Here is a 24,633-nt window from a genome sequence, read left to right as displayed (position 1 = left end):
AGCCTTGGATTCGATGACCAAATGGTCAATCAGTCCGCAGCATTCTCTTGGTTCAGCAAGCCCTGGTACTCTGCTTGCATTCCCTGCTTCAACAGTTTCCTACAGGACAGAAACAAACCACTGTATACAACAAACGAATATATTGTAACATAAAAAAAGGAGCAAAATCCGAAGAGCATCTATAAAACATAACTAGATGTCCAAATTAGCATTGAATTTCCATGGGTTGAACTTCATCCTTAAAACATTTAACAAGTGTGCAGCCATGAGTTTCCTTGACCCCATGACCTGTCCTCCTGCTCGAGTCTGTGGAGTACAACTCAGGATTTTCTGATTCTTGTATCTTCACCACTGCTTGATCAATCCTGCGCGCTGGCTGATCAGGGACTCAATGCTGAACGGGGGGGTCGGGCCCGGACGGAGCAAGACCGGCTCAAACATGTCCGGTTAGACACACAGCTGAACTGGCAACTCCTTCATATTGTACCTGCAAGACTGCTTCCCCCTCCACACCATGTCCAGTTGTGTGTTTGTTGATGTCAGTTCGTTTATCTCTAACTCTGGTGTATTCCATGGGGCTGGAGACTGCTAGACAGGAAATTGCCTAGCTTGTAGACGAATTCAACGCAGAGTATACAGATAAATGACTTTGAACACACGGATTCTGTTGCCATATGCATCGGTATGCTTAGTTTTGTGCTGCTGCTACGCTTCACTTCCTCTGGAGGTGCAGTGGTACTGACGTCATGGCTGTCATTTCACTAAAAAACGTCATCCTCTCGCTGTGGAGCTTAGCACGCTCTAGCTGGACACAAGTAACTACTCTGTGTGTATGGAAGCTCGTCAAATGCTTCCCGCCAGACTCGGTTGTGCTCGAGCGCTGTCTCAATTACTTCCAGCAGCGAAGCCGCGCCATAGCGAGACTAGATTAGTCCTGACTGGGTAGGTGTAGAAAGGAACATACTGTGAAAACCGACATATGAGGTCGTGTGGTAGTGTGTGTTGAGTGACAGAGGTTTCATGCCGGAGGTGGAGTTTGGATTGGGAAGCTGTATGACGCTCGCTTCTGCAGGAGGAACGATCTCAGAGAAAGCGCCCAGGTTGTCAGACACTGTCATGGAGGAAGGAGGTCATGGAACAGGGTGGTAGAAACCAAAGAGCCCCCTACAGGTCTTCACTTGATCATGCCAACTTCATCACTTCCACCTCGTCCTGCTCCTGGTCTCTCCACTCGCTTCTTGAATAACTGTCTTGCATTGTATTTCCTCCTGAAAAGGCCTGCTGTACTTCCTTCACTTCCCCATTCTCCCTCCCACCGAGTTGGGTGGACGGGCTCCTGCCCTTCTGGAGCCGAGGTACAGACGGCTTGGTGGTGCAAAATAAATGTCTTCATTCTCTTTCCATCCCTAGTGAATCTTCCTCCGTCCTTATAAGGCCCTGCAGGAACAGAATACCAACGAGTGCGACATAAGAATGTAACACCAAATCTGTCGAACTTTGAAGGGAAAACAGAACTGTCTGAAGTTTTGCCATCAGCTGGTCTTTGACATCATTTGCCATTTCCCCAATTCGTCTTCCGATTGTGTTGTCTGACAACGGAATAGTTTTTAATTTGTTGGCACATTCTTCGCTTACCATAGCTCTGCACATATCTATGGCTGCTGGCAATATAAGCTGCTCTGCAATGTTATGGGGCTTCTTACTTTTTGCAACCCTGAGAGCGACCAGATACGATGCTTTCAGTGCGTTTTCATTTATTTTTGCACTCTTCCTCATGGTAGCCTGCTGTCCTTTGAAATCACGCAACATCTGTTGCATGTACTCAACGGGTTTGGCCTTCAAGTGGACGTGATGCGTCTCCATATGCCGCGTAAGTTTCGACGGCTTCATAGCTTCATTACAGAGAATTGTTGAACATACGAAACACAGTGGTACCTCCTCTCCTGCTCTGTCTGTCGTCACTGTGAATCCATATTTAACATATTCCTCATTGTATTTTCTTTTTCGTCTTTTTTGCGAAGTTGACGCTTCGGAAGCCTGTCCTTGCCCTATCGTGGCGGCCTGTCCCTCTGTCGTGGCAGCCTGACCCTCTGTCATGGCAGCCTGTCCCTCTGGCACTTTCCTCACTACAAAACGATCCATTGGTGCTAGATATATAGCTAGACTAGTACATATGTAACAAATGTTTGCTGTACTACAACCTATCTTAAAATACTCTCGTCGGCTATGCTTATAAATGTGTGTCAACTTTGCTCGCAAGACTGTACGTAATGAATAATAAGTGAGGTTAGCGACGCAACTCATTACCATTAGCGAATCACAGGCTACCATAGACTGGATAGGCGCAAGGCTACATTCTGTCAGCTTGAATTTCCTTTATATTATTTTAAACATATTTTTCACGATATGTAACGGTATTCTGGAAATGTGTTGAAATATCAAAGCGAATTTATATTAAAAAAAAACAATGGTGAACTTATCAACATAGGCTCTTGTCACGGACCACATGCAATGCCGCCGCGGACCACCAGGGGTCCGCGGACCACCGGTTGAAAACCCCTGGTCTAGGACACTGTCAAGGTAAGAAGGAGGTATGGAGATGGGTGGAGAAAACAAAGAGCCCCCTACAAGGTCCTCCACTTGACTCACTCCCTGATGTGCTACAGGGTAGGATTGGTACGCTGTGAAGACATAATCATTACCTGGATTGTTCTTTTAGTTTCTTGTGGGTTTTACAGTGAATCTTCAGCCTCCAGACGCTCTCTACAGAACTGTTCTGCTCCATGAGCATCAGCAGTGCCGCCAGTCGATCTGCAGAAAAAAATCAGTAAAATAAACACAAACAAGTTCACTTCGAATGATGCATTTGCTTTATCGTTTACAAAAAGCCTAAAAAACTATAACATGAGAATAGGACGATCAAAATTAGTCAAGATGTTCCGTCTAAGAATATATTTCATTGGACGATGTTTTTGGATTGCCCATCCTTGATTTACCGTGAGTGATGAAGTCTGGGTTGAGGAGAAACTCGTCGGAAACGATGCATCCTCCAGAAACAAACAGCTCGTTGAAGCTGTTGTTCTGGATGTCGTCCAGACTATCGATCCCGACAAACACCACAGAGGCTAGACGCTTCAGAGACACCAGACCTGGGATCTGTGGAAGTGAAGTAAGAATCAAGAGTAAAGTTTATAATTTTTCAAGTGTACAATTTTTCATTTAACATAACCTTTCAATTTTGTTGAAAGGCAGATTACATTGGGATACTAAAGTAAGGTTACTGATTTTTAAAGTGACCCTCCCAACCCTGTTCAGGAAGTACCTTGTGAATGTGTCCAGCTATGTCTTGGTTCTTAATGACCACAAGCAATCTGTCCGCAGCATTCTCTTGGTTCAGAAAAGCCCTGGGACTCTGCTCTGCATTCCCCTGCTTCAACAGGTTTTCCTACAGGACAAGAAAACAGATACACACTGTATACAACAAACGAATATAATCATTAAACATCAATAAAAAGGGAGAAAATATATCCGAAGAGCATCTAATAAAACCATAACTAGATGTCAAATCTATGCCATTGATTTCCAGTGGGAAGTGAACGCATCATTCAGCTATTAAAACACATTCTAAGTGTGCAGCCCATGAGTTTACCTTGACCTCCTGATGGACCTGGTCCTCCGGCTCGATGCTGTGGAGGTAGAACTGCAGGGAGTTTCTCTTGACTTCTTTGATGATCTTCACCAGACTGTTGAACACTTCCGGCTGCAGCTGGCTGATCAGGGAGCTCAATGCTGAAGCCGGGGGGGCGGGCCCGGGGACGGAGGCAGAGACCGGCTCAGAGACATGGTCCGTGTTAGACACACAGCTGAACTCTGGCAGACTCCTCTCATAGTTTGTACCTGCAAGACTGCTTCCCCCCTCCACACCAGTCCAGTCGTGTGGTGTTTGTCTGATGTCAGGAGTTCTGTTTATCTCTAAACTCTGGTGTTTCCAGTGGGGGTGGGGAGGCTTGCTAGGAGCAGGAATGTTTGCCTGCTTGTAGACAGAATCAGACGCAGAGGTAGTAACAGATAAAGTGACGTGAGACGACACGGGACTCCTGTTGCCTATGGCATCGGTATGCTTAGGGATTTTGTGCTGCTGCCACGCTTCACTTCCTCTGGAGAGTGCAGGGTTGGTACTGACGTCAGTGGCTGTCATTTCACTAAAGATAACGTCATCCTCTCCGCTGGTTGGAGCTTTAGACGCTCTGATGCTGGACACAAAGTCACTAACTCTGCTGGCTAGAGCGTCGTCCACATTAGTCCCGCTGCTGCCGGGTTTGTGGCTCGGACAGCTGTCCTCCAATTCCGTTTCCATGCAGTCGAAGCCGTGCCATAGCGAGCTAATGTAGTCCTGCACTGGGGGGTAGGGGTTGTAGAAAGACACATACTGTGAAAACCGACATATGGAGGTGTGTGGGTGTGTGTGTTGAGGTGCAGAGGTTTCTGTGCCGGAGGTGGAGTGTGGGGATTGTGGGAAGCTGTAATGAACGCTCTGCTTCTGCAGGAGGAGCTGGATCTCAGAGGAGAAGTCGCCCAGGTGTTTGTCTAGGACACTGTCAAGGTAAGAAGGAGGTATGGAGACGGGTGGAGAAAACAAAGAGCCCCCTACAAGGTCCTTCACTTGACTCACTCCCACATTCATCACTTCCACCTCGTCCTCCTCCTGGTCTTCTTCCACTCGCTTCTTGGGAATATTAACTGTCTTGGATTGTATTTCCTCCTCTGAAAGGCCTGCTGGTACTTCCTTCACTTCCCCTTCTCCCTCCCACCGAGTTGGTGGTGGTGACGGGCTCCTGCTCCTTTCTGGAGCTCGAGGTACAGACGGCTTGGTGGGTGCAGAAATAAATGGCTCTTCATTCTTCTTTTCCTTCCCCTGAGGAATCTTCTCTCCGTCCTTATAAGGCCCTGCAGGAGACAGAATACACAACAGAGGCAGACTGAGTAAAGAAAGTGTATAACAACCAAATCATTCAGGATGGAACTTTGGGATTTTTGCATTTGCAGACCATTTACACACACACAAACCTACAGCTCTGTAAAAAATTAAGAGACCACTCAACATTAGAGTGTGTGTTGAATTCCAACACAGACAAATGTTGTCAGTAGTTTATAGAATACAATAAAAATAAATAATTTAACTCAAAGACATACCTATAAAAAATAAAACCGGAGAAACTGATAATGCTGAAGTGGTCTCTTAATTTTTTCCGGGGCTGTATATAACACACTAAGGAAAGGGAACACCCCCCCCTCTTTAAAACAGTGAAATATTTCAGATGGCCAATATCCCCACAGATTGAAACTTGAGCATGTGTGAAGTTACCTGCAGATTCCCTGGGGATGGGGGGAGCGACCTGCTCCTCGTTAGCACGGCTGTGGTCGCTGGCAAACTGGCTGAGCTCATTAGGCTCCCCTGACCTGCACCCAGAGGGGAAAGGGGTGCGGCCAAGGAGACGAGGGTCCAGACGTTGTGAAGGTCTGCGCTGTGGAGAGGGGCGTTTCGGGGGAGAGGGGGGAGGGCTGGGCACCGGGGACGGGCAATTAGACGGGGAGGTGGGCGGACTGGGCTCTGGAGACGGGCATTGGGAGGGTGAAGGGGGGGGGCTGGGGTCTGGAGACGGGCACAGGGAGATCGAGTGAGGAGGGCTGGGCTCGGGGGATACGCATAGGAAGGGGGAGGGAGGAGTGCTTTGCCTGGGAGATGGGGAGGGGCTCTTCCTGGGGGGTTTGGTGGTTGTGGGGATCCTGGTTGCCGTGGTGAGGTGATGGAAGCGAGGGTCCTGAGGGAGCTTTCTGTCTCTGTGGGTGTAGCGCAGAGAACTCAGCCCTGCAGACAGAGCAGAGTTAGCCTCAGAGCCTTTATCCTAGTCCCTGACCCCACCCTGCAGGCTGGCACAGAGCCACAACAAGCAGCACAGCCACTGATGTTTCATGGTAAAAATAAATGTAACCGTTGCCAATCATTTTCCTTGAGCAATAAAGGATTATTTATACAGTGTAGTGTAAGGAAGTGCAAAATTATTGCAACATTTTATTTATATACAGTATATATACACACAGATATAAAAAGATATAGGATTGCATTTTGGGATTAGAACAGTATTTAGAATAAGCAAATTAGAAATAGAAAGGGTTTTTTCTTTCAACCCAAAAAAATCCGATCCAATTAAACATTTTAAGGATAAGGTTTGTGCGATACGGTGTATTTTTGCGCCAGCTACATTCATAAAGTTAACATTTTTATCTCTCTTTTTTGTTATTCACTACATTTGCAGTCATTTTCAACTCTTATTGCAAATATGACATATTGGGATTTGTAAACAAAATATTCCTTTTAGATATTCCAAATTAGGCCATATTCTTAATATAGCAATGTACGATTAAGACAAGTGAGATACGCCAACATTAGACATCATTCAGGTCCATTATTCATTTATTATTTACACATGTATTCGGCATATTTGTGTAAATTGTGTTTATGGCGCAGTTAGCAACACACACAGTTCTGTGCATTGTAAACAAACCAACTCGTGAGCAACACTAACGTAGAGACGTATGCAGAAAGGAAGCAAATATTTCTAAACAGAAATACTTCAATAATCACCAGGTTTTTTGCATTTGCACAAATACGACAATGCCAACTTTTCAGAGAAGAAGGCGGATATGTAGCAATGGTGGAACAATTTTGAAAAATATCCTTTTTTTAAATGCTTATGTTAACGGGAATGTAAGCGGGAAATTCCTTTTCATTATCCATGTAATTAGTTTAACAGCCTAGGCAGACAGACAGACCTGTAATAGGGATAAGAACCCAGGGGATTTTGTCCTCTTCCTCCTCCTCTTCATACCCTCCTGCACTCCTCCTGAGCCCTCCTCCTCTTCCTGCTGCTCCATGGTGATTCCCTTCCCCGCTGTGGGAGCCGGGACTGAATCCCTCCGAACTACTGACGCTGCCAATCGTCTGATCCTTCACACGAAAATATAAATAAAACACTTATTGCCTTACCTGCTCCTTTTAAGGATTTAACTTTATATCTACTATTGAAGATAGTGTTGAACAATTATTGGGAAAAAAGTGCAATGCACTTAAATGACCGTTTCAAAACATTTATCACACATACAAATTAAAATACATTTTGGGGAAAAGTTGCCTGTAAAACACGTATGTAAGTCTATGTATGTCTAATTATAAACTGTGCCTTAAATATTCCATTTTCTTTTTTATCATTAATTTACTTTTTTGCGAGAGGTATTTCTATTTAAGAATGACTACATATTTAAATTGTGTATTTAAAAGTGGCTTCTTTTCTTTTTTTAAAAGAGTTGACTTTAAATGGTTACCTCCAGCTCCTCCTGATCCCTCAGGTCGATGTCACAGTTGGTGGGCAGACCCAGTTTGATGGCCAGCCTATCAAAGGGCCAGGATGTCTTCTGCGCCGCTTCCTGTACTTCACTCTGATTGGACATTCCTCTGGCTGCCTGTGTGAGGCCTGTCAGTTGGAAAGGAAACATTAATTTAATAAAGATCTGTATTTTATCAGGAGTTTGAAGTAAAATGCTGTTATCCTAACACAACGCACTGATTGCAATTTCTTTGGCCGATTCAGATTAGATTTTGCCCATGCACTTGTACATTTAGAGGCGAATCAGAAAAAAGATATATCTATTGTGTCTTTGTAGGCCTATTATAAGTCCCTTATTTATTTCCATCTAAAACTACATCCAATCATTTAATTATTCAAAACATTTCTACAACCAGTAAATATATTTACACAATGTTAAGGTGTGTGGATTATAGTATATTAACTATACATATATAACATATATTAAGTGCTTAGCAATGAATTACAACATAATTGTCTGAATTATCAAAATATTGATAACTCTTTCAGAAAAACATGGGCTGAACAGGTTTCAAAAACTCACTAATATAAATGAGGGAGTCTCAAACGTTGCAACACTGAGTGTGTGTCGGCATGCCAATAGCAGTTTGATGTGTTTGCATGCCGCTACGTGCACTACGTGCTTAGTTATTGAGGACGTGACACTTCATACATATCATATCATATAAATTTGACTGGCAGAAATTTTACTAAAACTGATGCGGCCATGTGAAATCAAGCTGAAAGTCAATCTGTGAATTCATAATCATAAACAAATGACTTTGTGAGGTCATATGACCTCCGTGTCGTGTTTGGATGCAACTTGACCAGCTGGAATAAGGTAATGGTAAAAGAAATGCAAAAAGGATAAAAAAGAAAAGGATATTAATAACATATTATAGGCTGGAAAATGTTTTAGTGTATACGTAAAAGTAGAAAGTCCCAGAATCCAGTCACCTTTTAGCAGACTCAGTAGTGTAGTTGCTAGTTCAGATCCATCGTCCCTCAGATCAACATCCTTCAAACCTAGCGAACCAATCACAGACGCAAGAGAGCCAGGAGAGGCGGGAACATGGCTTCCCTCAACTAGGAGCCCATAACGGGTAGAGAACATTAAACACAGTAAGCAACGGGTTAACGCAATGACTGCAAGATCAATACAAATGAAGAGAAGTTAATCATCTATTAAAAAGGTGTGTTAAGGCAGAAAGCATCCGCTGACATTTGGGGAAAGCAGGAATCCATAGAAAAGCAGAAGAACAGTGATTACTATATCCAAAGGACCCTCAGGAAAATAGAAAGCTAGTTTTAAAGAAACCTTGCGTCTCCTCACCGGGAAGCTTGCTGTGTCTTCCGGGTTCCTGTGATGCCTTCAGGAACTTAAGCGTCCTCTCTGCCGTCTCCTGTTCCCTTTTCCTCTTCCTCCTGTGTACTGTTACGCCTCCTTCTCCCCCTTCCTTTCTCACCACATTCTCTGCTTTTCTCTTGCAGGTCAGAACCAGGTCTATCAGCTGCTGCATCTGAGTGGCAGATAACCACATGTTCAGTTTAATACTACAAAGACCAACATGACAAAATAAATATATAGCAATAGAATTTAGTGTTTCTAAATTGTCTCCATTATGTCATACTAACAATATAATAGTAAGGAATTGGAACACACATCGTTTTTTTTAGAGTTATAGTCAGATTCCTGCAGTATTCTGCAGAAAAGTGAGGTAATAAATATATTTAAATGAATTCAGAGGCAAACACAACAATTAACTAAATGTTCGATATTTGTTTTGTTATTTTAGAAAGAAAATTTGAAATATAATGGGATTACACAATGTGAAAGAAGTGTGAAAGGGAAAAAAGACGATATAAAAATACATTATTTAGTCAGTCAGGAGCAGAGGATCCAACTCTAAATAGGACACAAATAAAGAACTTTTATACTAGGGACTGTAAAGTCTGTGTGTAATCACCGATTGGGTCACTCGACTTATATTCCAGGGTCATGTCCCGATTTAACTTTGAGATGATTGTAGATAACAGTTCTGTTACGGTACTGAGGCTCTGTGTGGGTCTCTCTTGTTTTAGACCAAATGTCAGTGTTCACCTTTTGAGTGTTGGTCTGTCCCTCTCGAGAGTTGCTGGTCGCCTCCTTCCCCGTCGCCTCTCTCTGGCCTCCAGAGCTCCTCCTGAGCTTCACCTCCTGAGGCTCCTCGGGGCCGCAGTGCGCCTCCACCATCTGCTTAGCCCAGGCTACGGACAGCAGGTGCAGGGCGGGGTTGTACAGGTAGGAGTGCAGGTAGCCCTCCATGTTCACCCGGTGCTGTTTGGGAGCAGGATACAGCTTCCTGCACTCGTCCAGTTTCGAGTCGTACTCGCCCATCGGGTACTGTCGAACCTGAAGGGCAAAGACAGAAATATGTGCTTTGGTGTTATGATTCAAGGGGGAAAAAAATATATATATATAAAGACAGAATGCCTGTACAATTTATAATTTGGTTTTGAGGTGTCTGGGGGAACATTTATTAAATCATTTTCAGGAGAAGAATTTGTCTCATATTTGTTCAAAGTTATAGTTATAGCATCTCTAAAAAAGGTAATTTAGGCAACTGTTGTAGTTTTAAAGAAAAAAAAGTAATTGAGAGCATGTACACTTTTTACTAAAATGAATTTAAGATGTAATTGGATCTTAGGAAAATATTACAAAGTGATTGGGCCCACTTATTAATTATCTTTGTGACAAGTATTTGTCTCATGTTTATTGAGTCTGAAGAAGAATAGTTAGAGCATTTGTAATAAAGGATATTGAACCAACTGCTGTAGATCAAATTTGATGTGAACGCAGGTCAAATGTATTATTAAATTAATTTAAAATCCAATTGGACATCTGTGTGGAAAATAATTTCTTATATAATTTTATCAATATGTGAATGATTTACTGATAACTGTTTATTTCTGAAATAAAACTGTTACTTTTAGCCTACAAGACACCTCAGTGCTGGGGGGTAATAAACCCTCAACTGGAATGTAGTTAATGGCTTTAGAAGAAGTGGGAATGAAAGCAGTAACGTCCGGTGAAGGAAAACATGGTGATAACTCACAAGTGTTCTGAAGTCAACGGAAAAGAGGGGGAGAGGAGCGCCAGCAGAGTCAGATTTAGTTTATAACTGATGATGTTTGTGTTCATAACAGTCTGTTATGAATCTAAAGCCAACTGGCCCAGGTGAAGATTTATTTATTTTACATCTTGGGACAATTTTTTTCCAGGGACAAGAATAGTCATAGCATCTGTATCAGAGGTCAATGCGGCCCCTCTGCACTTACATACTATATATTTTTATTATTTTACCATTTATGTTATGGGAATGAATCATTTTTATACCATTAGTCCATTGAATTGTGTGCTTTGTATCTATGTATACATTTCATCATCTTTTTTTTACGCTCATGATACTGGATGTTTGTATGCATTCGTGTTTGGTTTAATCATTATTTGTATTAAAATACTTAAATAATACAAGTATTGGTACCTTTCCATCGGTCAGGCCAACGAGGTATTCCTGCGCGTGGTGCTTCATGCCCGCAGACAGCTCGGGGGGGTGGTTGGCACGGGCCTTCACCAGTGAGTGGTGCAGTGCTGGAATAAACTGTGAGAGCCGTGGCATCACCGTGCTACCAGACTGTGATGCATTATGGGACGAGGAGGCACACCTGAATGCTACAGGGAGGAAAGAAGAGGACATCTATAGTTACATCCGAACTTTAGATTTGACCTAATGTTTAGAATCTAGTTTATTCCTTGGTGCTTTAATATGCTGGGTTTAACTCAGGGATACTAAACACTTTTTTCACAGACTTTTCACAATAAAATCCTAATTGTAAAGTAAGGTATAAGCTGGAACACTTTTATGGGGAAATACCTGTTCAGTAAGAGTTTGCATAGACATTTGCAAAACAGCGATTTAAATAAACAAATGGAATAAACAGAAAAGCAGAAGTAAATAAAGCAGAAAATAGTCTCCTAACTCTGCAGCTGTGCTCAGGTCTTCATAACATTTGAGCCCCTTTCGGCATTCCTTTTCAATTACTTTCTTTCTTTATGGGAACAAATCACGAGAGACGTGTAGAGAGAGAGTGCATCCTTTAGATCATTATTTGGGGCTGGTGGGTATATTTGAAAGATTCTATACGGTAAAAATAATGCAGATCAAAAACTAGGTTGGGGAATTCGTGCTGGCAAAAACATGATTTAGATATTCACATTTTAAATAAATCCCCAGCACAGACAGCCCTGTGTACTCACTGGATTTGGATTGATCTCTTGACTCGGGGAAGACAAACAGCGCCTGGAGACTTCTCTTCCAGTTTTCTTCTCTATCTGAAAAAACAAAGAACCTGTGTTATTCTTACTCTTCTAATTCATACCTTCATAAAAAAAGAATATACAACTTTCCTTGATGCATTTGGCTCTAAATACTTAATTGAAACGATTGATTGATGATAGTTTGAAGCTAAGCTGTTTTGAAAAACGAAATAAAATCCCAAAGTTTTTTATTTTTTATCAACCAAATCTCCATCTGTATATGTTTTTTCTCCAGCTTTATTAAATGTTACTGCAGATTACGTTGCATCTATAAAAAAAAAACAAGACAAAAATAAGGGTTCACTAGCAAGTGGCGTAGTGAAAGTGGAATAACAGACACAACAAAAGCCTCAAACAGGGATTCTCCAATATTTTCCCTTCCTAATTTACCAGTTTACCAAAGCACATCATACCTGGGGGGGCGGCCATCTGAACACTGGATAACAGGAGGAGAAAGCCTCTGTCCGACAGTGGAGTCACCAGAACCTGAGGGGAGAATACACGACTGTCATTTAACAGTTGTTCATAATTTCATTTTCTCTTTTTATCCTCCAAATCTTTTATAGAAGTTCTCCTTTAAATCACAATTTTCTAATTTATATTTTTTGAAAGTCAGGAGGTAATAATCCCCTGTGGAAGATTTACAAACATCAACATCTTTTGAGATTGTAACCCAACAAGTTTAGTTTTATTGTGATTTTTGGTGTTTTCCTTTCCTGTAGTGTGTTATATTAGATCCTGTTATTTTCCTGTAATGTCTCAGCACCCTACCTACTTAACAAAACAAATTGATCAACAATATTTTTCACCATTCTCTTGTTCTCCAGTTCCTGCAGCAGTCTGGTCACGCTGGTCGTAGAGCGATTTCTGTCCGTCACCTCCAGAAGACTGCAGCAATAACCGCTATTCACAACTACACACACAAAATACTACTCAATTTCAGCTTTAGTTTGATGATACCAATATTACCTTATGTCTGCTTAGTTGCAAAGAATGCTTATCTCCATAATATTCTGCTTCAATCCATATTTGTTTGTGTTTAGCTTCTAAAAAGAACATTTTAACTGCAGGTGAAAACTTTGAGAGTGTTAATTTAATTTAAAAGAGGTTTAAATTAATAAATTATCAAATTAAGAATTTGTTTTATAAGTCATGTCATAAAATCTAATGACAGACATTTGAAAACCTCAATAGAAGCTTTGATTGTAAAAACGAAATGAACTTGGCTACAAAACCTGAAAAATAGACAAGACAGTGATGATTCAAAACAAACAGCAAAGGAAAACATATTCTGCTCTCACAAAAAGGATGTCTGCTGTCCTCAAATAGTGAAAATGCAGTTTCAGAATTGGCTTACTTCAATTTTTAAAGATTTAAGTTCATCATGTGTTGGAGGAGTCTGGGAGTTATAATTTCCATTGCCAAATCTACGGAGTATCTACTGTGCATAAGACAAATAAAGCCTTTGAATAATTGAATCGTTTGAGTGGGCTGCTGTATGGTCACTGAGCGTTTATTGGGCCTCACCTCGGTGGCTGCTGCTGTACAGGTTGTAGGAGAGCAGGTCGGATGGCAGGTATCTGGTCAGCTGCTCGAGCCTCATAACACAACCCATTTCCATCTTCTCCGGTCTGAAGGAGACACCAGGGGAGACACAGAGCAAATCCTCTTAACATGTGAGGACACACTGGTCTAACCTGTATTAAACTGATACCAAAGTTACTTCTAGTTGTGAGTTGAACATCATACTTCACCCATTTGATCTATACCTGAATTGCATTTTCCCAACATGTTGTGGTTGTTTGTTCTTGTTGTCTTGTTAATGCTCTTAGCGTCTTTCATTGTTGTAGCACTTTGAATTGCCTTGTGTTGAAAGGTGCTATATAAATATCTTGCCTTGTCTGCTGTTGGTTAACAAATACATAATCAAAGTTCTAACTGTTAAGGTCCTGCTAAAATGAATCTACATCCAGTACTCGATCATATTATCTGTAAAAGTTGCATTAAAACCCTGCAAAGAAGGGGATGCTCAAGGATGGCAAAACAACGTTTATTTTGGGTCGGCTCAATATAGATACTTTTTTACTTTGGACAAATCATGTATTTATTGAAAAAAGATAGGGGATTTTCTTGCTTTCCTTCCTTCTTATTTTCTAAATAGGCTCTCTTATCAATCATATTGGCTCCAGATGAACCAAACACACCAACGGTTTTTAATGAGGCGGTGGTTGGCAGACCCTTGGACCCTCTATGGACCATTTATTACTCTTGCATCACCCTGGTGCACTTAAGGGCAGAAGGTATTTATTTATAACACTTCAATACCAGACGAGATAGGGGTGGAGATAAACTAATTAACATGGGGGTCACCCAATAAATCCCCAGCAGGGTTTATGGTTAGGTATCTTGCTTTTATGAGGGTCTCCTGATACAGACATGTGTTTTATGGTACTGAGCTGCTTAAAGAGCAGGCGATGTCAGTGCAGTACTCACAGTCTGTGGGGCAGTAAGGGAGGAGAGAAGGAGCGGAGGGATATCTGGAAGAGAAGCCGGACACCTTTCACCAGATCTCCGCTCCACACTGTGAACTGAGCGCGCTCTGAGAGGAGCAGACCACAGCTGAGGGTTAAACAGTTGACTCCACATTTATTTGTTATGCTTCATGTTCTCTTTAAGACCTTAATAAATTCAGCATTAGTGTGTGGTTCCTATATGTGAGCTGCAAGTGTGAAGCATCACATTTAAGGTGTGATGAGATTTAATGACAGGGACTCACCTTTACTGGCCTCTGCCGACTGACTGTTCAACCTGTCCGTCAAACAAGCACAAAGAACATGTTAACTAACATGTTAAGCTATTTAGCACTTTTAAACATTTTATTTAAAAGTATCTAGTTTGAGTGTTTTCATTTAAACTGGGGGAGACACTCAATTGGCTTCACCTTACATATTTATATAGCCTTTTATAAATGTGCTTTTAATGCATCTAAAATAATCACATCATGTTGTTACTCAAGCAGCCTGCAAAGTCTGAGCCACACATTCTGTATCATTGATTAATGCCAAATATTTGAGTTATAATCTTAATTATAAGGTAACTCATTTATTTCCACACAGCATTGTGCCAGGAACATTATTGTTGGATAGATCTGCAGTTATAATTAAAACTACATTTAAAAGTTTACACTGCTATGCCACACACAAAAGAAATCTATGATTAATGAGTTTCAAATCTTAACATACAAAATGAATAACACATTTCCATATCTACATGGAAGAAATAAAAAATAAATGGAAAGAAACACTGATATTATCCTGTGATGTTTCTTCACACTTCTTTTAATGTAGAATTGTATTTTATTTAAATAAACTGCTAAGATTTTTCATTTGTATAGTCTTTTGTATAGCCAAGCTTTGCAAGAAGTTCTCAGAGCAGCACACAAAATCAAAGTCTTATTAAGTTGAAAATAAAATTCTGAAGTTTTTTTGAGTTTAGAAAACACTGTGTTCAAATTCTATTATATAAAGACCCACCAAACAGAACTTTGCTGGTTTCACATCATGTTAACTAAGACTTCTGTGAGATCAACCTTAACACAAATGAAGCTGGCCTTAACACTTGATTAAACACTACAAGCCACAGGTAAAAGAAAACAGTTTTTATTAAAGTGCACTATACTTACACCAATAATGCTCTGCAAACCAGTCTGTTACAAACCTGTCTACTACATCTGCTTATTTACTGTTTCTGGATTAAAACAGTTATAACCGGATCTGCATACCTGATGGGGGCCAGAGGTTTGCTGGGAATTGAAGAGTCTTTTCCTTTAAACAGGAAGGAGATGACGGCGTACGGATAAACCTGACGAGGGCGCGGCCGCAGGTCGTCAAAGGAATACTCGTAGAAGTATTGCTGAAAAACAAACACAACTACAGTGTTCAACGCTCAATTCAAATTTGAATCATACAAATATTTTATTACTTAAAGCCCTCACACACCAAGCCACACTACCACCAGGTGTTTCATGTGACACATTTAAATCGGAAATTTAGGTCCAATGTGAACATTACAATAAGAGCCTTATAACAACAGGACAAAGCGTGTTAAAAGCACAAAAAAGACGAAAGTGAAGAGAGAAGAAACTTGATGTACTACTTTATAAGTGTGTGTGTGTGTGTGTGTGTGTGTGTGTGTGTGTGTGTGTGTGTGTTTACCTGTGTGAGTTCAAAGGCGCGGTAGGAGATGAGCGATGTGACTTTGCTGGCGTTCTTGGAGGTATGGCTGTCGAAGCGAGGCGTTGGATCGAGGAGGTTTTTCATGTTTTCATAGATGCTCTTCACTTTACCCTAAAGCAGAAAAAAACAGATACAACTCCAAGGTCAAAAACAGATTATTACCTTTGCTATCACTTCATACAGAGGACATAAACAAAGATGAAAGAGGACTTAACACCAGGATCAGCTGATAGCATTATTTATAGCAGATTCTGTGTCCAAAATCATTTACCATTCACCATATAGTTCACTAGTGTGTTCAAATGTCTGGATAAATATTATTATTGTAGTACACCCATTGTCCCAAAATGCACCATTACAAAAAAGCTTTGAAATAAAACTCACACTGAAAAGACAAATTTGACCGATAGCATTACTTTTCCACAATTGTTCTTAAAATATTCTCATCTCTGAATCTCATTTGTGGGTATGTAAGGTATTTGTGTATCTATGTATGTATGCAAAGCTCTGTACAGACAGAGGCCAAATGAAAGGAGGTTGGGTGTCTGACTTATGAGGCAAACCTTTGGTGACATTGAAGCCTTATCGGGCTCAGAAATACAGGCGGGGGAAAAGCTATTTTGAAGTTTTTTTAATATTCTTTTTTTGATCAGTGAGGTCAGAGCCGAGCTTCGTTGTGGTTGAGACAGACAATGTGCAGCTCTTCTATTTTGTCAGTGTTTTGAAAAACGTGTGAGGCAGTATGAGGAGAGTAATCCAAGAGTGTGTTTTTGGCATTTTCAGACTGTGGTGTTTTTGTGGTGCACAGGCTGCTTTGTTTGCTTCATGTTAGGATTGTCGTAAACCAAAAACAGTCCATGAAGTACTTTGACTCCAGCTCCAACTTCATCTGTACATCCCCATAGGGGTTATCAACCAGTCTTTATGGGTTTACGTTTACTGCTTTTGTTATGTTTATTTAAGTTAGTGTGAACATGAACCAGAATAAAATACAACAATTTTTCAGTGTTTTGCCCTGGACCAAATTAACAAAACTACAAACATGAAAGCACTCTTGCCACATAAAATAAATATATTTATGCAATTTGCAGTGTGAACATAGCCCAGGCACTTACGGAGGGAGGTTCCTTTTGTCATAAAGGAACCTCCCTCTATAAGTTAAAATACATTTTCCCAATGATTAACTTAACTAACTCCAGTAGTAAGAAAATAAGTTGTAAACATAGCAGTATAGCACTATTTTATTATAATCTTTTCTACTTTTTGATCTTGCATTATTTTTATTTTGTATTTCTTTTATTGTTTTATGTCCTCTATAACTATGTTGGAGGAGCTTGGGACTTCAGATTTTCCTATCCATCTCAAAACTGTAACTACTGTGCATATGACAACAAAGCCTTTGAATCTTTATTTACATGAAAACAAAACAGACAGAAAAAAACCATTTGCACTGCAACACAGCAGAAGGCAGTCTGGCTACTGTCGCATGGTTTACCTTCATCACTTTGAAGATGACGATATCCCCCGTAAACCCAGGATTTATAGGGTTGACTTGAAGCAGGTCTGAGTATTTGGACAGATACACTCCTAGAGACACACAGGAAGAACAAAAATAAAACGACAGGTTCATTTCCTTTCATCTTACACCAGCTTGTGAGCAAGAAGAAGGTTGATTCAACAAAAGGGTGGATTTTAGTGCTGCATGTGTTCACCAACGGAAGTTATAACAACGAAACAGAGAAGACACAGAATTCAAAATAATAAAACGGGAATAACTGTGACTCCTACCTTTGGTGGGGTTTCCCAGCACTGTGATCCAGCTCTGACCCACCTGCAGCCCCTTCTCACACAGCGCATGCAGCTACAAACAGAATAAGGAGAAATAAAATTATAAATGGGATAAATATCTGTCTGAAACATTAAAGCTTGTAAGAAGGAATTTCTTCTTTTCATAGTTTCTTATTCCTTTCCTAAAACATGTACTTTAGGATTTATTACTTATAAATCAATGTGCAGTTATCATAATGGATAAGTGCGTTTTCATTGAGATTCAAATGTAAATCTTTTAAAGAAGTTTAGAATTATTATTCTTGTAATTGTGTACTGTTACTTTAAGTGAGCGCCCCCGTGCCATGTCTATATCCTGTCAGTTATCAACCACAAAGATTAAATACACGACAGGAAGTTGTGTGTATTGTAAACAGTAGAATGATGTCTTTGAGAGATGTGAGGTCATCTTTAGACACGGTGTTAAACTCACTTTAGCATTTTCAGCTAACATGAAGCAGTAGCTCTCCTCCAGCTCCTTGTCTGTCCTCCCATCAGCCTTCATCTCCTTCCTCTTCTCCACAAACTGAAACACACACAAACACAATCCATCAATATACAAACCAAAGGCCCATGGTAAACGATCGATGCATATCTTAGTTAATTCCTAATTTTTTGGTTAAAGACAAATCATTCCTTCATGGTCAGATTTCCTTTTCAAACCACTACATTCATCATTCCTTTTTCAACAAGAGCAATGCCAGTCTAGTTTTATGATCACATATCAACAAAAACATTACAAAAATGTAGAAGACACAGCACAAAAGTAAAACATTATAATACATTTAAATCTATTCAAAATGTCAATGTAAGACCCAGAGATCAGGTATGAAAAAATAAAATAGCATAAAGCAAAGAAATAAAAGTGCTGTATAAGATATTAATTTTCGTGCATGTTCTGTAATGTCAAACTCAAACTATAAATTGTTTTAAAAATAGTGGACGATTAGTATTTTTCTCCCATTGACTCCAAACACAATCCATTACATTATATCATTATAAAAACTTTAAAAGCATTAAGACAAAGCCCCAAAAAAAACTATTGTAAAATTCAATTAATTCAAAGTAGTCATTAAAGATCCAGAGAACAGTAATACAATGAAGCTCAGAATAAAAGTTACAGGGCTGTAGAAGAAATAAATAATTAATTTGAGTTTCAAAAGTCTTTGACCAACTCCCCTCTCTCTTGTACACATTGGGCGATTTATTTGAAGAGTGCACATATTAACTTCATATTACAAGCATTGATCAGTAAACTGCATCAAGCTACAGGACATATTTAAAGGGAAGTGCTCCTCCTCTCACGTCTCTCACCTCCTTCTCCAGTAGCTCGCTGTGCACCAGCCGGGGTTTGCAGAAGGTGAAGCAGCCAGCGGAGCTGGTGTCGATGAAGCTGGAGGTCAGGATGGTCATCATGTCTTCGTACTCCCTGGACTCAGTGGACAGATCCTGGAACAAAGCTGAAGGAAAGAGGGTGGAAAATCTAGGATCAATAGATTGTCAATTGCGGTACTTTCCTGAAATAATACTCTGGGGGCAAACCGTTAATCAAAACAGTTGACTAGTCCTTCTAAAAACACACTTTTATAAAACAGCTTTTATGTGAATCCTTCCTGATGCACTTTTAAGTTATGTAAAGTCTGGATCTGTTTGTAATTGCATCTCTGTTTATTGCTGTGTTGTTTATCTGTTGTCCTCCAGTAACAGATTTTTTAGTTTTTGTTGAAATTTGGTTTTATGTATGCACAGCACTTTTTAAACATTGTTTTAATATTATTGGGGTCTTAGCTTTGTTTAGCAAGGGAGGTTCTTCCACATCGAACTGGGAAAACTTTTTATAAGTGGAAATGCTTTATGCATTTTTGCTTTTTAAGTTTTGAAACACGTTGGAAGCAAACAATTGGCTAAAATATCATTGTATGGTGTAGTATTCAAGATATGAATACATGAGAACAAACGGTCAAAGTGTTGAAAACTAGCAGAACAAAGTAAGGAGTACCAGGAATCAACAACAGAACAAAGTATAAACAGTGAAATCTCACTGTTTGACCCAATACTGTACCATTCATTTGTACCCAGTGTGGCCTACAGACAAATAGTCAGAAACTTACCGGAGCTAATATTTATTTCTGTAGTTGTTTTTTTAACAGATTATAAAAATGAGAAATAAATGTGCAGTATAAGTTTGAATAACATCGGCCCTTTATGCATCTTTCAGGTGAGCCCCACCCACAAACAGATGGTTTGGGCATCTGGGAAGCAAAACAAAATAGGTGTAAGCCCCCTTCAATTACAACCTTTGAAGGCCTTTTTTGTGCTAAATTATTCTCACGAGACTGAAAGAACCTCTGCAGCTTCCTCCCTCAGTGAGAGGGAGGAGGTGGTGGGGGCTCAGCTGCAGCACCTACACCTGAGAGAAGAGAGTGCACACACTCATACAATCTTACTAAAGCAAGAGCAGCAGGGGTGTGAGGAAATATAGATATGCTTGATCACTGTGATGTGATGTTTTGTGCCACTGTTTTGATTCTAGGGCTATAGATTAATATGTCTTCTTATCATGAAGCAAGACTAGATTTGCCTTGGTTTTGGATATAGTATCTTCCTCATTGTAGAGGTTGTGTTACAGTGATGTGATGTGATTTTTCTTTACTCGCCAAGTCATCAAATCCACAATGCTGATGATGACTGATATATTGCATGACTGAGTTGCATGAAAAAAAAAAAGGTTTTATGCATATTTTTTTTCTATTTATACGATAGTGTTCCTTTAATACGTTTTAAAAGAAGCGTGACAATTTTTGACAATACACAATCTTCACCTTCATACTTACCAGTGATCTGTATGATTAATGTTGCTTTCCCTTTAGTATTTCAAAAGTTCATAATCATAAACGTTTCTGTTTAAGTCTGCTTATTGAATTACATCTATCTTACCTTTCTTTGTTACTCTATACTATAGAGTAACAAAGACATAGACATATAGAGTAAAAAATAGATAAATATTTACAGAATATCATTATTCTTCTGATAACCAGTAGCAGCTAATCAAAATATATAATTTACTGCCATTTAAAATGGGAGAAAATAAATATTGAGCAGAATTAAGTTCAAGTTATCTTGGTTCGGCCCTCCAACACAGTTCAGGTTTCTCATGTGGCCCCTTGTATACATTAATTGCCCACCCCTGCTCTATAGGCACTGGTGTTAGTATTGTTGGGGAAATATTTTCCTAGGCCCATAACTTTGATCACGTTTATCAGTAGTGAGTGCCCCCGCTGAGCACCTGACTGCCTCCCTATTCCTGCCTGTTTGCTTCAGCTGATAGAAGTGTTATAGTGCTTTGCCTGTTTTATCTTGTTATGCAGAATGTTGATTATTCTCTCAGAACCAGCTAAATTAATGGGACCTTGGTGAGAAATCTTCAGAATTGGTTTGAGCAAGAGCTGTTACCTTGTGGCTGCAGCTCTGGCCGCAACTTCAAATAAACCTTCAGTGTTTGCCATCAAGTTCCAGTTCTGCGTGTTCTCATTGTGTTTCGACTCCGTGCTCCAGAAGTTTCCATTACAAGTATTACTTTTATACTCTATACCTCCATTGTGTTTTATATTTATGTGAATGTAATTTATTTACCTTCTTTTTTCCCCCCACAAGTCACCACTTTTTGCAGTTTCCCGTTTTCTTCTTGTGTTGTTATTCATTCTATGTTTGTTTATTTATCTTAGTTATAAGGCACTGGTGTTAATTCATAGACCCTTGGTAATGATAATATAAACACATTTAAATGTATTTTTCCAATTGAGTTACCTTTTTTATCTTACAGTATTACTTCTTAACGTTTCTAATGTATTATTGTTTTGTTCTGGTGATGTTTTTTTCCCCCTCAACATTACTTTCAATATCATGGCAACTTTATTTTATATTCTTATATGCACTGGTGTTGGTGTTGGTTCTTATACACTTTTTTGTTTACTACATAATTCCATGTGTGTTCTTTCATAGTTTTGATGTCTTCAGTATTAATCTACAAAGTAAAAAAATATGTAAATAAATAAAAACATTCAAATGAGAAGGTGTGTTCAAACGTTTGACTGGTACTGTATATGCACTGGTGTAAGTGTTGGTTCTATACACTTTATATTTATTATTTAGATTTATTTATCTATAAAAAGGATAACTATCAAACATTTACTTCACTGGGTCAGTTTGTGTCTAACTGATTATATGTAGTTCCCATTAACAACAAGCTGAGAGTATCCCTCACTCGACATGTGCACACACTCCCTACTTTACAAAACTGTAAACAAATCGAGCAGACTGTTACCTTAAATAGCTAATACTCATTTAGATACAATCAACATAAAGTGGAAGTGAGACATTAAGAAGCAAAAGTTTATAAATATTTACATTTACATTAATAAAACGAAACTATAGTTAGCTGGTAATAAAGTCAACAACAAGCGTTGATGTTAACTGGCTAACTGCTAACTAGCATCTTTGATGTACAGTTAGCCTCTACCTAAAACACATAACAGCTTAAAACAAAGCTTTAACAGTTTATTTATAATGAATGCATTCGAAAGTATTTTAAATATATGGCATTAACATTGCTGTATGAGTTATGTGTAATGCTGTAACTAAGATAACACAGCAAAGAGAAACGTGCACAGAAATGGACTTTGGATGTTGTCGATAATGTATATTTTCGATCCTACCAACGTTGAATAAACTGGTGACCTGGGTAATGATTATAAAGTATATTCATTTTAGTTAAAGTGGGGTGTCACGTGGAAATATACAGCTTCTTGGTTAATATATTGTGATCGTCTTAAACACAAACCCACCTCTGTTTTCCTTTTTCTTCGGTATTGGTATATTGAGGAGCCCCATCGGCATGTGCCGGTGGTGGACCGCCAGCGGTGCACAGTTCCTCCGCTCCGTCCTCCCGATAGCAGCACTCAGTCTGTCCAGACCTGCTTGACTCTGCCTGGCCGGGTAAACCTCGCCATCTTGCAGGCTATCGTTAGCTCCAAACTCCGAAGCAGCAGCAGCAGACGCCCTCCTCGACGGGCGAGCTGCCTCCCTCCGAGCCAGGTACTCGTCCATTGTTGTGTCTCAACGACACCGACTCGTCTCTTCTCAACTGTGAGTGTGTCACTGTTTCTCGGCTTGAGCCCCGCGGTGACACCGCTGTTACCTTTGGGTCCCGTAGCGCAGGGAGGCGATGCAACAACACACATCCCGCGCCATCATGGTCTTCTTCACTGAGGCTAAACTGCAGCTGGTAGTTATCCCACATGTGACTCTACTGCCATCTTCTGGACATGAACGGAAATACCACCTTCAGCGTAGTTCGATTATCATGGAAACCAATTATTCATGGTAATATAAAAAGATATACATAACAATTATCCAAAGAAAAATATTAAAAAATAAATATAAGTTGTGCAACAGTAGGTAAAAAATAAAAAAGGAAGTGGATACTTACATGTAAATAGGGTAAACATTAACCAAGATATATTTTATTATACTTACTGGCACAATTACAAACATTTAGACAATTGCCCTTTCAATCAAAATGTGTAATTTGATTGTTTCAAAATGAAATTGAGACATTTTCTTATTTTATTTCTTTATTTATTATGTAAAAAAACATTTTTAGCCGAGATTTTCTGCATTTGGCAGATTGTGATCTGAACAGTTTCCCTATAATAGGATTTAAAAGATGGGAATATAGCCCAGTTGTTCTTATGACAGGAGAGAAGGGAGCAGTTTTTTTCAGGTCTTCCTAGTCCAAATGGTTGAGGTTATTTTGAGGAAAGCTTCACAATGTATCCATGGTTTGGTGCTTAAGTTGTTACAATGTGAGAATTATGTTTTATTTTCTGATAAACCAAGGGGCATCAGTTTTTTTTCAGCTGCTACATTGAACTGCCTTTTTCAGTTGTTATATAAACGTTTTTGAGAGTGTCAGAGTCTGCTTCCTCTACTTACCTGCTGCTCTCTCTGGGGAATTCCACTTGGTCAGGAAGTATCTCCTAAATAAAATTCAAAGCCTGCAATATTTCTTCCAATAGGTAAGAGGCATTCTTGTAAAACGAATCTCAATCGATTTTCCTCATGGGTATTCAGTGAGGGAATATGATACCATGTAAAATGTACACTTCCTAAAGTTACTTCACATTTTGAGAGAAATTGGCATTAAAAACAGTTGACTGGCCAGGAAATAACCTGAAAAACAGATTTCAGTTAGTGGTGATTGAAGGTGTTTGATCTCTAAAGTTATTGACTATAGGGGTGTTCCTCAATGTTCAACCTTAGGTCCTCTCCTTTTTATTCAATCACCATACATATCCCAGGGCTGTTCTTTTAATTCAAGAGGGGGAAAAAAAGATTCAGAAATGTCTACTAGTCTTCATCTATCAACATATTCTTTGGAATATGCAGTAATCACCCATTCACTGACTGGCTTCTTTTATAACATTTTATTGATGCTTTGGTCTCCCGAGAATCCACATATTTTAACAGAATAAGGAGCAACTTAGTGTCAGCAACTGACAGTGTGCACACGTTTGGTCATAAACATTTTCTCTCTTCAGCATCCAAACTATCCTGACAGTGGTACTTTATCATATAAAACTGATTGTCTTTACTTTGAAAGTTATTGAAAGTCATATTTCACAGGTTATGTGTAATCACATATATAACAAACAGACATGCTTGACTTCCTTCCTACATTCATATACAGATAGACTTAATATACACTCTTTACATAAATACAGTACATACA

The 24,633-nt window shown here is 39.6% G+C and overlaps 1 protein-coding gene across 1 annotated transcript in view; it reads right to left on the bottom strand.

The window, feature by feature from the left end:
- Positions 1 to 23,092, bottom strand: part of tasora (transcription activation suppressor a) — a 33,373-nt gene extending 10,281 nt beyond the window's left edge. Inside the window, exons 1-24 of the mRNA XM_063911103.1 lie at positions 22,688 to 23,092; positions 19,158 to 19,303; positions 18,277 to 18,369; positions 17,805 to 17,877; positions 17,512 to 17,603; positions 15,996 to 16,127; positions 15,563 to 15,693; positions 14,558 to 14,589; positions 14,275 to 14,380; positions 13,309 to 13,412; positions 12,591 to 12,694; positions 12,195 to 12,267; positions 11,722 to 11,796; positions 10,949 to 11,136; positions 9,526 to 9,816; positions 8,758 to 8,944; positions 8,382 to 8,510; positions 7,384 to 7,532; positions 6,835 to 7,009; positions 5,366 to 5,869; positions 3,650 to 4,947; positions 3,323 to 3,445; positions 2,997 to 3,156; positions 2,703 to 2,811 (exon numbers count right to left, since the gene is read on the bottom strand). Of these exons, the coding sequence (XP_063767173.1) occupies positions 2,703 to 2,811; positions 2,997 to 3,156; positions 3,323 to 3,445; positions 3,650 to 4,947; positions 5,366 to 5,869; positions 6,835 to 7,009; positions 7,384 to 7,532; positions 8,382 to 8,510; positions 8,758 to 8,944; positions 9,526 to 9,816; positions 10,949 to 11,136; positions 11,722 to 11,796; positions 12,195 to 12,267; positions 12,591 to 12,694; positions 13,309 to 13,412; positions 14,275 to 14,380; positions 14,558 to 14,589; positions 15,563 to 15,693; positions 15,996 to 16,127; positions 17,512 to 17,603; positions 17,805 to 17,877; positions 18,277 to 18,369; positions 19,158 to 19,303; positions 22,688 to 22,949 (4,736 nt within the window). The 5' untranslated portion in view covers positions 22,950 to 23,092. The remainder of the gene's footprint in view (positions 1 to 2,702; positions 2,812 to 2,996; positions 3,157 to 3,322; positions 3,446 to 3,649; positions 4,948 to 5,365; positions 5,870 to 6,834; positions 7,010 to 7,383; positions 7,533 to 8,381; positions 8,511 to 8,757; positions 8,945 to 9,525; positions 9,817 to 10,948; positions 11,137 to 11,721; positions 11,797 to 12,194; positions 12,268 to 12,590; positions 12,695 to 13,308; positions 13,413 to 14,274; positions 14,381 to 14,557; positions 14,590 to 15,562; positions 15,694 to 15,995; positions 16,128 to 17,511; positions 17,604 to 17,804; positions 17,878 to 18,276; positions 18,370 to 19,157; positions 19,304 to 22,687) is intronic.
- Between the last annotated feature and the right edge of the window lie 1,541 nt (positions 23,093 to 24,633).

The sequence above is a fragment of the Eleginops maclovinus genome, chromosome 20 (genome assembly GCF_036324505.1).
Source record: "Eleginops maclovinus isolate JMC-PN-2008 ecotype Puerto Natales chromosome 20, JC_Emac_rtc_rv5, whole genome shotgun sequence".
NCBI lineage: Eukaryota > Metazoa > Chordata > Actinopteri > Perciformes > Eleginopidae > Eleginops > Eleginops maclovinus.
The sequence above is the reverse complement of the archived record's forward strand: the minus strand, read 5'-3'. Positions and strand labels throughout refer to the sequence as shown.